General features: G+C 36.8%; 1 protein-coding gene across 8 annotated transcripts in view; it reads left to right on the forward strand.

The window, feature by feature from the left end:
* The window catches only part of PPARGC1A (PPARG coactivator 1 alpha), a 655,697-nt gene extending 643,807 nt beyond the window's left edge, over positions 1 to 11,890 (forward strand). For all 8 annotated transcript variants that reach the window (XM_080640301.1, XM_080640304.1, XM_080640300.1 and 5 more), the window contains 3 exons: positions 5,544 to 5,665; positions 5,998 to 6,149; positions 11,315 to 11,890. In XM_080640301.1, the coding sequence (XP_080496427.1) occupies positions 5,544 to 5,665; positions 5,998 to 6,149; positions 11,315 to 11,418 (378 nt within the window). In that variant the 3' untranslated portion in view covers positions 11,419 to 11,890. The remainder of the gene's footprint in view (positions 1 to 5,543; positions 5,666 to 5,997; positions 6,150 to 11,314) is intronic.
* The last annotated feature ends 234 nt before the right edge of the window (positions 11,891 to 12,124 follow it).

Below are 12,124 nucleotides of genomic sequence, written 5' to 3' on the forward strand. Positions count from 1 at the left end.
CATTATGATATGGCTCAGTGCTTAAAACCAAAACCAGATGTGCTTGGGAAGTGGCTGTGGCATTTCATTTCTCTTCTCCTCCATTGGTTAGTATGCAGCCCAGGAGCCAGGGACAGTGCATCATCACTGATAATGATCAGCTTCTTCCAAATGAAAAGAAATGCGTAATTTCTCTTTTTATGGAGAAAATTAAGTAGCATTCTATTCTAGCCCTTTTCAAGAGATATTTCAGGTGGGTGAATATATTTTGAGTTCTAAGCTCACTATTTAGAAATTAGTTTTATCACAAGTAGTTATATATACTCTGAGTCTATAATTTTCATGTTTTCTGACTTGTCACTGGGTTTACTTGCATCTTAGCTCTTACTTGCAGATTGTCTATTAAGTAGACTAACCTGGGTTTATTCCTATTTATCCCACCTTATACCCTAAGAAGGAACATGTCTGAGCACTTCTGGGATGGGGGTAACTTGGAAAGCAGAATACTGTAGTTTTGTTTTCTCCTTAAGAGTGCACCCTAGTAGTATAAACTCATTTAATGGCTACTGAATTAGTTGGCGTGTAATCAATATTAAAGGCAAAAGAAAAAAATCCTTTTGTTTTTGGATTTTGTCAGAGTTTTGGCATTTTGTTCTCTCTATCCATATCTTTTTATGGCTACCCCCTCAGGTTTTTCCTTTTGATAGAGGACCTAACTATTCCATTGATTCTAGAAATGGCATTGAATTTATCCATTCATCTCATCTATCTCATCTATAGCATTTGTAGTATCCTTGGAATTTTTGAGGAAGTCAGGTTGTAGCTAATGTGACAATGAACACAAATCTTTCATTGCCAAAGTTGACATGCATTTTTCTTAGCAAAGGAGGAGGATTTTAAATTTATTTTAATTTTGAAATGTAGAATAAAAGTTCTGAAAATCCAAATTCTATGATGCTGTTCCTTGTTGTTAGTAATGCAGAACATTTTAGTGAGATAACCCATGAAAAGCATGAACCAGTACTTGATGTATTTTAGACGATAAATGTTAGCCTCCTTACTAATTTTATTTTTAAAATATATTTTAACCCTCACCGAAGGATATGTTTTTATTGATTTTAGAGAGAGAGGAAAGGAGAGAGAGAGAGAGAGAGAGAGAGAGAGAGAGAGAGAGAGAGAGAGAGAGACATTGATGTGAGAGGAAGGTATCAATCAGTGCCTCCAGTACTTGCCCCCACCAGGAACTGAACCTGAAACCTACATACTATGTGTCTTGCCTAGGAATCAAACCCACAACCTTTTGGAGTACAGGATGAGGCTCCAACCAGGTGAGCCACCCATCTAGGGCTAATTTTATTTTTATCCATAGTCAAATCACTTTTATCAGGAATAGCTTATTATTTGATGAGGAACATTGTTTGCTTTCTCCAGCTAACTGGGAGGCTCTATACACTTTCTGATAAAGGCTTTGATAATGCAAAGTCAGTTCATTCAGTCAGGTTTTACTTTTCTTTATTTATCTCTCCTGTTTTGATATAATGAGGATTTACCATACCTGTTAATGCAACATAAATCTTTAATTTTATTATCCACCCCATCAGCAAACTAGCTCTTGTGAAAATTGAAGTTAAAAGATATTTGATAAATATTCCATCCTCCTTGATAGTGAAAACTGGTCTGAAAATCATTTTTCAAAAGCTTTTGCCAAAGGTTTAGAGTTCCTCCAAGCCTTTAAGAAGTTGGAAATGTTATTAAGCATTTTGATTTCTTTTCCTTTCATCTCCTGTTTAGAAATTAATGTCTTGAAAAATTGGCTGCAAATGTTAAGGTTTTTTAAAGATATGCAATCTATTCATCAGTCTAATAAAACTGCAACATGTTAAAAATAATCAGTTCTCTGCTAGACATTTTGGCCAATCTTGGAAAGATTTTTGTCTTTGCTTTTTAGATCTTCTGATGCCTTTTTAGTTTCATTTTTAGCACCGGGAAAACCGAGCACTCAAATCATTTTATTTTAACATGTATTCAATCTCTGGTCTTTGTAAGGTAGCAAGATGTGGCCCTAGTCCTGTGTTTTATGAAAGGAGATAATAGACAAGTAGATAATACATGACTGTGGACAGCCTTTGGATTTCTGTTCCTCCCATCCAGGCTGTCTTCCTTTTCCTGCAGAATGTATCCATAGCTGATGTAAAAGGTCTTCTGGTTTATCTCCTTTGTGGGATCATTGTTGCCTACAGCTTTGTATAAAGAAGCAATTCAGAGACTGTCCCAATATGTCTGCATATGGACGTGCATATGGTCGATTTTATCTTTAACTTCGAATTTACTTGAATCTGTAGGCTATGTGTATTCCCATAATGGTAGTTGAACAATTTCCTTGTGATGGTTCAATTTCTTTCTCTCTCTTCTGCATCTCCTCTCCTTTTCCTCTATACAGTAGTAACCTTCCTAAAAAGGCTCATTAAAAAAAGAAATTCAGAACACCCATGCAAACAGGCGCCAGGAAGTTTAGATAGCGGTCCCATCACATTCAACTGTTTGGCTGGAGCTGGATGCATAAATAGAATGGAATGTGATGTTATGAATCCCTTGCTCAAGTGCACAGCATTGCGCCAGGATGGGCCTCACCATCCGTTTATATTTATTGACCTCCTGATGTGCTGGCTGCTATGGAACAACACGGTGCAGCCTTTAATTGAGACATACAATCTACATGGAAGTGAATCAGGCAGCCTGCTCTATTTGCTGTATATCATCTGGTCAGTTACTTAGGCTCAATAGCCACTGTCAGGGGAATTGGGTTTTGCCAACTGTTTTAGCTAAGCCCTGATTCTCAGAGGTGATTTTTAAGAGTGAAAGTCCTACCAACTTGTAGCTATTCTACATTTCTTACACTTTAACCTGTACTAACAAATCATTAATTTACTCAGCTGAGCTACCTGGGCAAGGTTTATCCTATGATAAAGCTTCAAACCTGGCTTTCTTTTGCTTCATAAAGTACAGACCACACTTAGGCATCTTTGATGTAATGGAAGGTATGGAGTAAGTGTTAAAAATTATTAATTGATTGGTGATTGATTGATTTTTCAACAAATATTCATTGAGATTGATATTTCAGGTATCATGGCAGATATGATCTCTGCATTCATGAAACTTTCATTGTAGGGGAGCTAGACATTAATCAGTGAATAAACTGTTAATCATTCAATTACAATTGGGCATAGAACTATAAGGGATAAATAGAGTGTCCTATTAGAGCAACTAAAAAAATCCTGACCTTATTTCAAGACTCAGAAAGAAAATGATTGTTGAGTTCAGTGTAATTCTAGACAGTATGTATATGTTGGTGGAGGGGAGCAAGAGAAAGTGTAAGATGGATGTTTCAAGTAGCAGGGGAATGGCTTGCTCCAAGGCCCTGGGGAAGGAAGCAGCACAGTATATACTAAGGACTGATGGATGCTCAAGGTGGCTGGAAAATAGAGTAAAGGAAAGAATGTAATGAGGGAGATAAAGCCCATGATGATGACAGGTCCAGACTGTGATGGGCCCTGCAGGTCCTGTTAATGATTTAGGACTTTCTTCAAACGTTAGAAGAAGCCCTGGGAATGTGGTAGACAGTAATTGGCTACTCAGCCTGAGTGAAAGAATAGACTAGAGGAAGGTAAACATAGACACGGGGTCCAAGTTAAGAGGCTGTCTTACTAGTCCAGAAGGAGATGCTGGCAGCTTTATTTAGGGAGATATAATAAAGGAGATGGACTAGAGAGAGATTTAGGAGGTAAAAATCAACAGGACTTAATGAGTGATTGGATATGAGGGAAGAATCATGGAAGGCACTCAAGTTTTTGTCCTGAGTAACTGGCTAGATGGTGTTAACTTCACTGACCCAAGAACACTGAAGAAAGACCCACTCCTGGGGAGAGGGTGGGACTGGGGGGTTTGGTTTGGGTGATGTTGGTCCAGCTAGAGGTGCCGAGGGGATATCTAACCAGAGATGTCAAGTAGATAGTTGGTTATTTGAGTCTGAAGCTCAGAGGAACTTCCTGATGAAAACAGAAATAGGAGGGTTGCATAAGATAAAAGAAGATGAAACATGAGTGATTAGATCACCTCAGATGATATCTATTACAGAGTCTGAGTTGTTCAGTTATATTTCACAAGTACTTATTGAGTGCTTGGTCTTTGGCAGGTCCTTCACTAAATATGGGGCACATAAAAAAGAAAGAAATTGAGTAAATAACATGGGACATCTCTTTGCCTTGGGCCTAAATTACTTTTCACATCATCCAAGACAGGATATCTCAGTACATCCAGAGAAAACTCTGAGGCAAGCAAAATCTGTACCTTGGTCCTGTGCTTCCTCGTCTTTGCTTCCATCTAACTTAAATCTCAGCAACCTGAAGTTCATTCCATTCTTGTTTGTCCTTGATAGACATGTAGCCTAGTTGGTAAGCACATTCTTTATATTAACTCCTTGCCTTCTTGCCTCTCTCAGTTTTAAGGAACATCGTGGCCTTTGGCCTGTCTTTTTAGAGCAAGATTTATAAGATTGCTTCTTACATTAAGAAATGCATACCTGTCTTGTTTTTTATTTTTATTTTTGAGAAATATATCCACCGGCTATGAAATATTCCTCTCATATTGTGAAGGTTATAAATTGCTGATGACTTTCAGATTATGATGGTATTGACTCTACTAGAGAAAATTAGGCCACACCCTTCTAGTCTGGTTCTAAAATAAGATTCATTGGCAAAGTGAAATTGATAGCCTCTTTTATAGCTCTTATTCTTTGGAGACTCATGGCTTAAAATAGTCTACATTTTAAGACTGTATTTTTCAAATTATTGTCTCTGGACCACCTGCGTCAGAATCACTTGGATGTGCTAGTTAAAAATGAAGATCATTGAACCATATCTTCCAAATATTTTTAGTATAGCTCGGATAAATCCCAATAGTTTACATTTTTAATAAGCACCTCAGGTAATATTTATTTATACTAGAGTTTAAAAAATCACTCTTTTGTGGTATTTCAAAATTTGTGTCAGTTATTTTTCAATAAAATAGTGATTTGTGTCAGTTATTTTTCAATAAAACTGGGAAAAATTGCACATCTCCATATTCTGAGTTAATGAGAAATTATACAGTTATGTGAGCCAAGTCAGTTTCTTAACAATTTTGAGGATTAATAATTGAGTCACAGGAGTTAAAATATTTAACAGGTATTGTTCAGTTATTCAGTGATAAAATGATCACATTACACATATTTCTTTTCTAACATATAAAAATTCATGTGACTGAAGAACAGAGATGAGTAGGAAAAGTAGGAGAGAATGGGGTTCCAAAAAGAGAGTATGTAAAGGAAGAGAGTGATATTGACGAAATGGAAATTGAAACTTGGTTCCAGCATAGGCTTTCATTCAGTTTAGTGTATGTTTTGCTTTAACTGGCATGCTCTGTAGGTTCTTCTTCTGCATGACTGTCCCTTTATGAATATTTCTAGAGGTTCAACTTCTTTCCTGTCTCCAGAACTAGCAAGTCTCTCTTTCCTCCCCCACCCCCAGGAAGAACGCCGCGTGATTTATGTTGGCAAAATCAGACCTGACACAACACGGACAGAACTGAGGGACCGTTTTGAAGTTTTCGGTGAAATTGAGGAGTGCACAGTAAATCTGCGGGATGATGGGTGAGAATCTTCAAGATTATTTCTTGTTTAGAAGCTGACATATGTAAAAAATTATGGCCTTAAGATGACTAGGATGGGGATGCTTTGACAGATGACATGTTGAGTTCAGAACCTTATTTATTTTCTTTCATCCCTATTTATTAATCTTTCTAGTTGAGATTTCCTGTCCCAGAAATAAGTATTTAGCAGCTTGACAGGACAATCACACTGATAAATGGGCACAGTGGTTCAGACGTGGGCACCAGCAGAGTCTCCCAAACTAGAAAGTGTTATAGTCATATATGCTAATGCTTCCTCACTAGCTTTGAACTTCTCCTCTTTGTCCATTGCAGAGACAGCTATGGTTTCATTACCTACCGTTACACCTGTGATGCTTTTGCTGCTCTTGAAAATGGATATACTTTGCGCAGGTCGAATGAAACTGACTTGGAGCTGTACTTTTGTGGACGCAAGCAATTTTTCAAGTCTAACTATGCAGACCTAGGTATGGATTTTATTGTACATGGAATGAGGAATCCATAATGTAGAGCTCAAAAAGGGAGTAAATGTAAACTGAAGGCACATGGGGTTGAACCATTATTTTACTAGAGGGAATATTTGAATAGAAATTTTATATTATTATTATTTTTTTAATGCACGAGACAGTTTCAGAAACAAGGGGTGTAGGTTTGGGCAACAAAAGAAGGAAGTAAATTTGTTGTACTGTCTTCCCAGATGCTGAAATTCTGCATTGTTTATATATGGAGGTGGTATGTTGTGTTTTGTGTGTGTATGTGTTGTGTGTATATGTGGGTACAGTGTATGTCTGCATGTGTCTATGTTGTATGTGTCTTTGTCTATGTATATAATCTGCCATTGTTTTCTGTTCCCATCCCTGAACCCTTTTTTCCAAACCTGTAGCATTGCCATCATTGTTTTATGGAACAGAATGTGCAAAAGTCTTGTTCTTTTTTATTATCACAAAGACTTAGAAATGTTAATATTTTCAACAAAGTACACCTTGAGAGAAGAAAATAAAATTTTATATGTTAGATCACACTATACTTTCTTTAAGAGAAAATGTTATTTTTGAGTACTTCTGTATGTTAGGCACTGTGTCAGGAGCTTTGCAAGTGTTTTCTCATTTAATTACCAGAACAGTCATGGAAGATAGATACTATCATTGTCATTCCCATTTTACAGATAAGGAAACTGAAGCATCCATAAGTATTGATTTTTTCTTGTTCTAAAAGTTGTACAGAGTCAGGGGTAAAATTTAGGAAATATAAAAAAGTTAAGAAAAATAGGAAAATCAGCTATCAGCCTATCACCTAGAGATAACCACTATGACAGTGTGTGTTGTACATTCCAGTATTTTGTCTCAGAATGTCTAATTTCTTATAGCTGAGGTCATGTTTTATATATATAAAATTTTAAATTCTACTTATCTCAATTAATATTATATAAGTTCATTTTCCACTGTACTCACAGGATTAAAAATAATTTATCAACACTTTTTAATGGTAACACAGTCTTCTGTTCAGTGAATAATGCCATTATATTTCAGCCTTCCATTATAGTTAAACATTTATTCAATTTTTTAATATTATAAATAATGTCACAATTGACATCTTAATTTCCTTTCAAATTTTAATTTTGTTCTTTTGCATGTGATTTTTTTAATCTAATATGTGTATTGTAAGACTTTAGGTTCTTTGATGAAGGTAGGAAAGTGGCAAATGTCTGGTGCATATGACATACTTATTTGAAATCAATTACGCTACTAATCATAAAATTAACATATACATCTAAACCTTATTATGTTTCTATCTGCACTTACTTTGGCTTGGTATAAAGAAAGAAATGAATACCAAATACTGGGATTTTTTTTCTCCCTTCCACCAAAACGATGTCTTCCTAGAGTAAATGATATAGGTAGTGTGCATTGTTCAGGGTGAATATGCTATAATTCACTTCAAAAGCTAAATATATAGTATGAAGCAGGAGAGAGGTAGCTGACTGTTAGAGAGATAGAGGCCTAGGGATGAAAATATAAACGGTGGCAAGTCATTTGTTCAAATGTTGGCTGATAAAAACAGTCAAGACAGATTGAAGTCTTGAGTTGATTTGACTTATTTCCTTCAGAGATGAAGGCCAGGGTGTTTCTAGTCTCTCAAAACATCTAGAGTTTAAAATAAGCTACCTAGAGGGGCCTTTAGATCACGATTCATCACTGGGAGAGGGAGGATTGAATGGTATTTCCAAATTGAACTAGAGCCTTTCTGAAATATTTCTAAGAAGAATGCTTCCCCTCTCGTTATCTCACCGCCTCGCCAGCAGCAATGAAACGTTGCCGTTGCTAAGCTAGCTCTGTATTTTCTGAAAAGTGTGTTTGATGTGCACGGTAGTACCATGGGCTTTTCCAATCCCCTCAAGCCCGCCAATTGCATGAAGCACAGTCGATCTGAGTGAACACAGCAACAGTGTAGTCAAAAAACCTGCAGAATTTTGGATTCCTGCAGACTTGGGTTTGAAACCTGACTTAGCTTCTGACCTTAAGCAAACAAACTCCCTCTGCTTCTGGTTCTTCATGGGTAACACACCTTATACTGCTGCTGTGGAGACTGAATTAATGTTTGTGAAGCTGTTAACAGTGTCTGGCATAAAGCAGTTGCTCAATAAAGAGTAGCTATGTTTATCATTTAAAGTGATGGTAATGAGAAGTTGGAAGTTTCAAATTATTTTAAAATGGAAGAATCAGCATCAACTTCTAGCTTTGGAACTGAACAACATTCATATGTGTCTGGTTTTTGTCCCCTGAAGAGTTCACGTTCAATGTGTCAGGTCACGGCCACTGAATGTGATGAGCAGAAGTATATACTGGACCATTAGAGGGATTGTGAGCTGTCATGTGTGTCAGATGTAAAGTGAAAATGATGTGAGGCAGACACATTTTACCAAGAGTAAAGTGACCGAGTATTTTAGATAGATTTAACCAATTTTATTCTGTGTTTTATTTTTGCTACCCCAAATTAGGTTAGCTTGCCCACCCTATTTCAATACTCTTGAGGCCACTACAATAATATTAGTGCAAAACATGATGATTCCAGTTACGATTTATGGGACAGTTTTATAAATGAGATTCAGATTTTAAAGAGACAATCAAGGTTACTATGGTGAAGCCAGGATTTAATTCGGGTTTCTATGACTCTGTAATCTGTGTGTCTTTCTATTTACTGTCTTATAAAAAAAATGGATCTTTCTGAAAAACCCCAATGAAAAAATCTTAAAGAGGAAGGATAAAAATTAAGTTACAACTATCTGACCAGAAGAGAAGGTTGGGTCAATACAAAAAAAATATAATAATTTTGATCACAAATTAGTTATGGTATAGAACTTAAACACATAAGAAAAAAAATGAAGGAAATAAAATATCCATCACAAATTTTTATGAATATATACATAACTTTTCATAAACCCTTTTAATTTATTGGTAAATCATTCCCAGATCCCAACACAAATATTTTCACCCATAACTTTAGTAAAATTTAACAAATATTAAATTTAGTACCTACTTTGTGCCAACAGTTTTCTGGGTGCCAGAAATACAGTTGTAATGTGATTTGTTCCTACTTACACAATGTCATTATTTGTAACAATTTATTTAAAAAATAATTAGAGTGGTTTTTGGGTTATTTCTATCAAACTTTGTACTATATTTGACTTGTGTTGCAGCATCCTTCCTTTAGTGTAGAAAAAGAGGTGGAATAGATGGCATTGCCTCAGGAAGTACATGTAACCACATTCTGTCTTCATGCAACAAAAAAGACTTTAGAGTGCCTACTGTGTGATGTAGTATGCTCATATATGTGGGTATATATGTAAATTCCAGCCTGCGTATTTCACAGTGAGGAAAGTCTTGAGAACCACTGTTTCAAAGTATTTTTAGTATTCGCTAATAAAAATGTGGAAACACTGAAATTCTGGGTTTCATGCAGAATAATTTAAAGTTAAGACATTTTAATTTTTCTCCATATTTTCTCCAAGAAAAGATACATATGTGTATTCCTGATGGGCCCATGCTGACCTCAATGTCACGCACACTCAGTCATCAGCAGACTCTCTCACCTTCATCTACAGTGCAACTGGAACTCTGATTCCAGGCTAATCTCTAGCAATGAACAGGGTTTTCTTGCCTTTGGTTTTTACAAACAAGATTTTGATTTGAACATCAGCTTCTGGTGAGGTTTTAGTAATATAAGCAAACCAGTCATTTGGCTATGAAGAGAATGGTGGGAGCCATTATCATTTAAGAATTAACCATATAAGATGTTAGTGAGGAAAGACTGGCCATTTCTGTCCTTGCTTTTATGTCTGGGTCTGACTCTAAATGTTGTTGTTTTGTTTTTTTCTTACCTGAAAAAACTTGCTTGACACAAATCCCGTAAAGACAAGGAGTGGTGAGAATGAAAGAGAAAAAGAAGGGCAGGGATTTCTTTGTTTCCGAAAGCTAGGATGGTTAGAGTGGATTATAGCGAGGGCTAAAACATCAGTCTGGGTCTGCAGGGTTTGAGGGATTGCAACCATTTCAGCACAACTTCTTGTGAGGTCAGTGATCATGCCTCCACATTACTGAGTCTTATACTCCTCTGTCATGTTGAGCATTTTATTTTCGGGACTTGGTCTGGGTAAAACATGGAAATGTTCATATTTTGGTAGGATTGTTAATGTTTTCCAGAAAGGATTGTTTTCCCTTCGAAATCTGTGCTTTCAAGAGAATGAAAGTATTTGCAAGAGGTTTTCCATTATATTTCCAAGATATTTTTTCTCACTTGCAAGGCCGGAAAAATATCTGACTTTTTTTTTGAGATGTCAATGGAGAAAATCAGAAATAGTTAGCAGATTTTCACTTTACATCCAACGTTGCTGAAACACATTGATTTTGTTAAGGGCTCTTTGAACTAGTATGTGGGACTTGGCACAAAAGCTGACGTGGGCTAGTTTAAGGATTCAAGAGAGACCATGGCTTTATTTTCACCTGCATATTTTCTGTCTCCTATAAATTAGTAAAGAGACTGAATTTATGCTCTCTAGACATGAAACATTTCCCTAAATCTTCTAATTTGTAGGATTTTGTGCCACTAGTCATTTCTGGGGTACCCAAAGGTATGTAGTAAGTGACTGGGTCATATGTTTCTCTTACCTTAAGAGAGAGCAACAGGATGGGGAGTGGGTGAATTTCTGATTCTCTCCCTACAACTCAGCTGGATTTTTGCTCAATGAGATTAGTCTCATTGAATAGGAAAATTAGTTTCAGCTTCTACTCTTGTCTCTCCACCTAAGTTGTTGAGGAACCTTAGGTGAGTTGTTTAACATGCCATGGAGGGAGTGGGGGATTATTTTCAAAGGATATCATTGGATAAGTTGCTATTGAATAGTTGCTATTAAAGTCTATTTTGACTACCTTCCAGGAGAATTTAAATCTAAAATGCATCAATAGATGAGTATTTTGAGTTCCCACCACACCTTACCCTGTATATATAATTTTGGCATATTTTTAAAGTTTATTGATTAGATAAGCTGCTCTTACGTAAGGTCTTCTTGAATGCGATGATTGAGTTGATGACCATCAGGAAAGGGTGCATCTGACCTGGCTTGGATTTCTTTCAGATTCAAACTCAGATGACTTTGACCCTGCTTCCACCAAGAGCAAGTATGACTCTCTGGATTTCGATAGTTTACTGAAAGAAGCTCAGAGAAGCTTGCGCAGGTAACATGTTCCCTGCCTGAGGATGACAGAGGGACGGTGAATACCTCACGGGACAGTGCGTCCTCCCCTAACAGACTATTGCAAGTCATACTTAGGAATTTCTCCTACTTTACACTCTGTACAAAAACAAAACAAAACAACAACAATACAACAAGAACAACAACAACAATGGTTTACATGAACACAGCTGCTGAAGAAGCAAGAGACAGAATGGATATCCAGTAAGCACATGTTTATTCATGGGTGTCAGCTTCGCTTTCCCTGGAGTCTCTCGGTGATGGTGAGTGTGTGTGTGTGTGTGTGTGTGTGTGTGTGTGTGTACGCGTGCATGTGTGCCTGGTTTGGGGAAGTGTGTATGTACAGGTGGGAACTGGGGGCTCCTGATCAGAGTGTACCAGGGCAAACCACTTCAAATGGCAGCAGTTCCAAGAAGACACACGTAAAACCTAGAACTTCAAAATGTTCATATTCTATTCAAAAGGAAAAAAAATGAATAAATTCAAAAGGAAAGAAAACCAATCAACCAACCAACCAACCAACCAACCAACCACAAGCCACCCTAAAATGACAGCCGCTGATGTCTGGGCATCAGCCTCCGTACTCTTGTTTTTTAAGAAAGTACAAAATCAACTTGAAGCAAGTGTTCTCTCATAACATGATTATATGACAACCCCGAAGAAACAACAGGTTCCATAGAACTAATATCTTCT

Source organism: Plecotus auritus (genome assembly GCF_963455305.1).
Source record: "Plecotus auritus genome assembly, chromosome: 1".
Lineage (NCBI taxonomy): Eukaryota > Metazoa > Chordata > Mammalia > Chiroptera > Vespertilionidae > Plecotus > Plecotus auritus.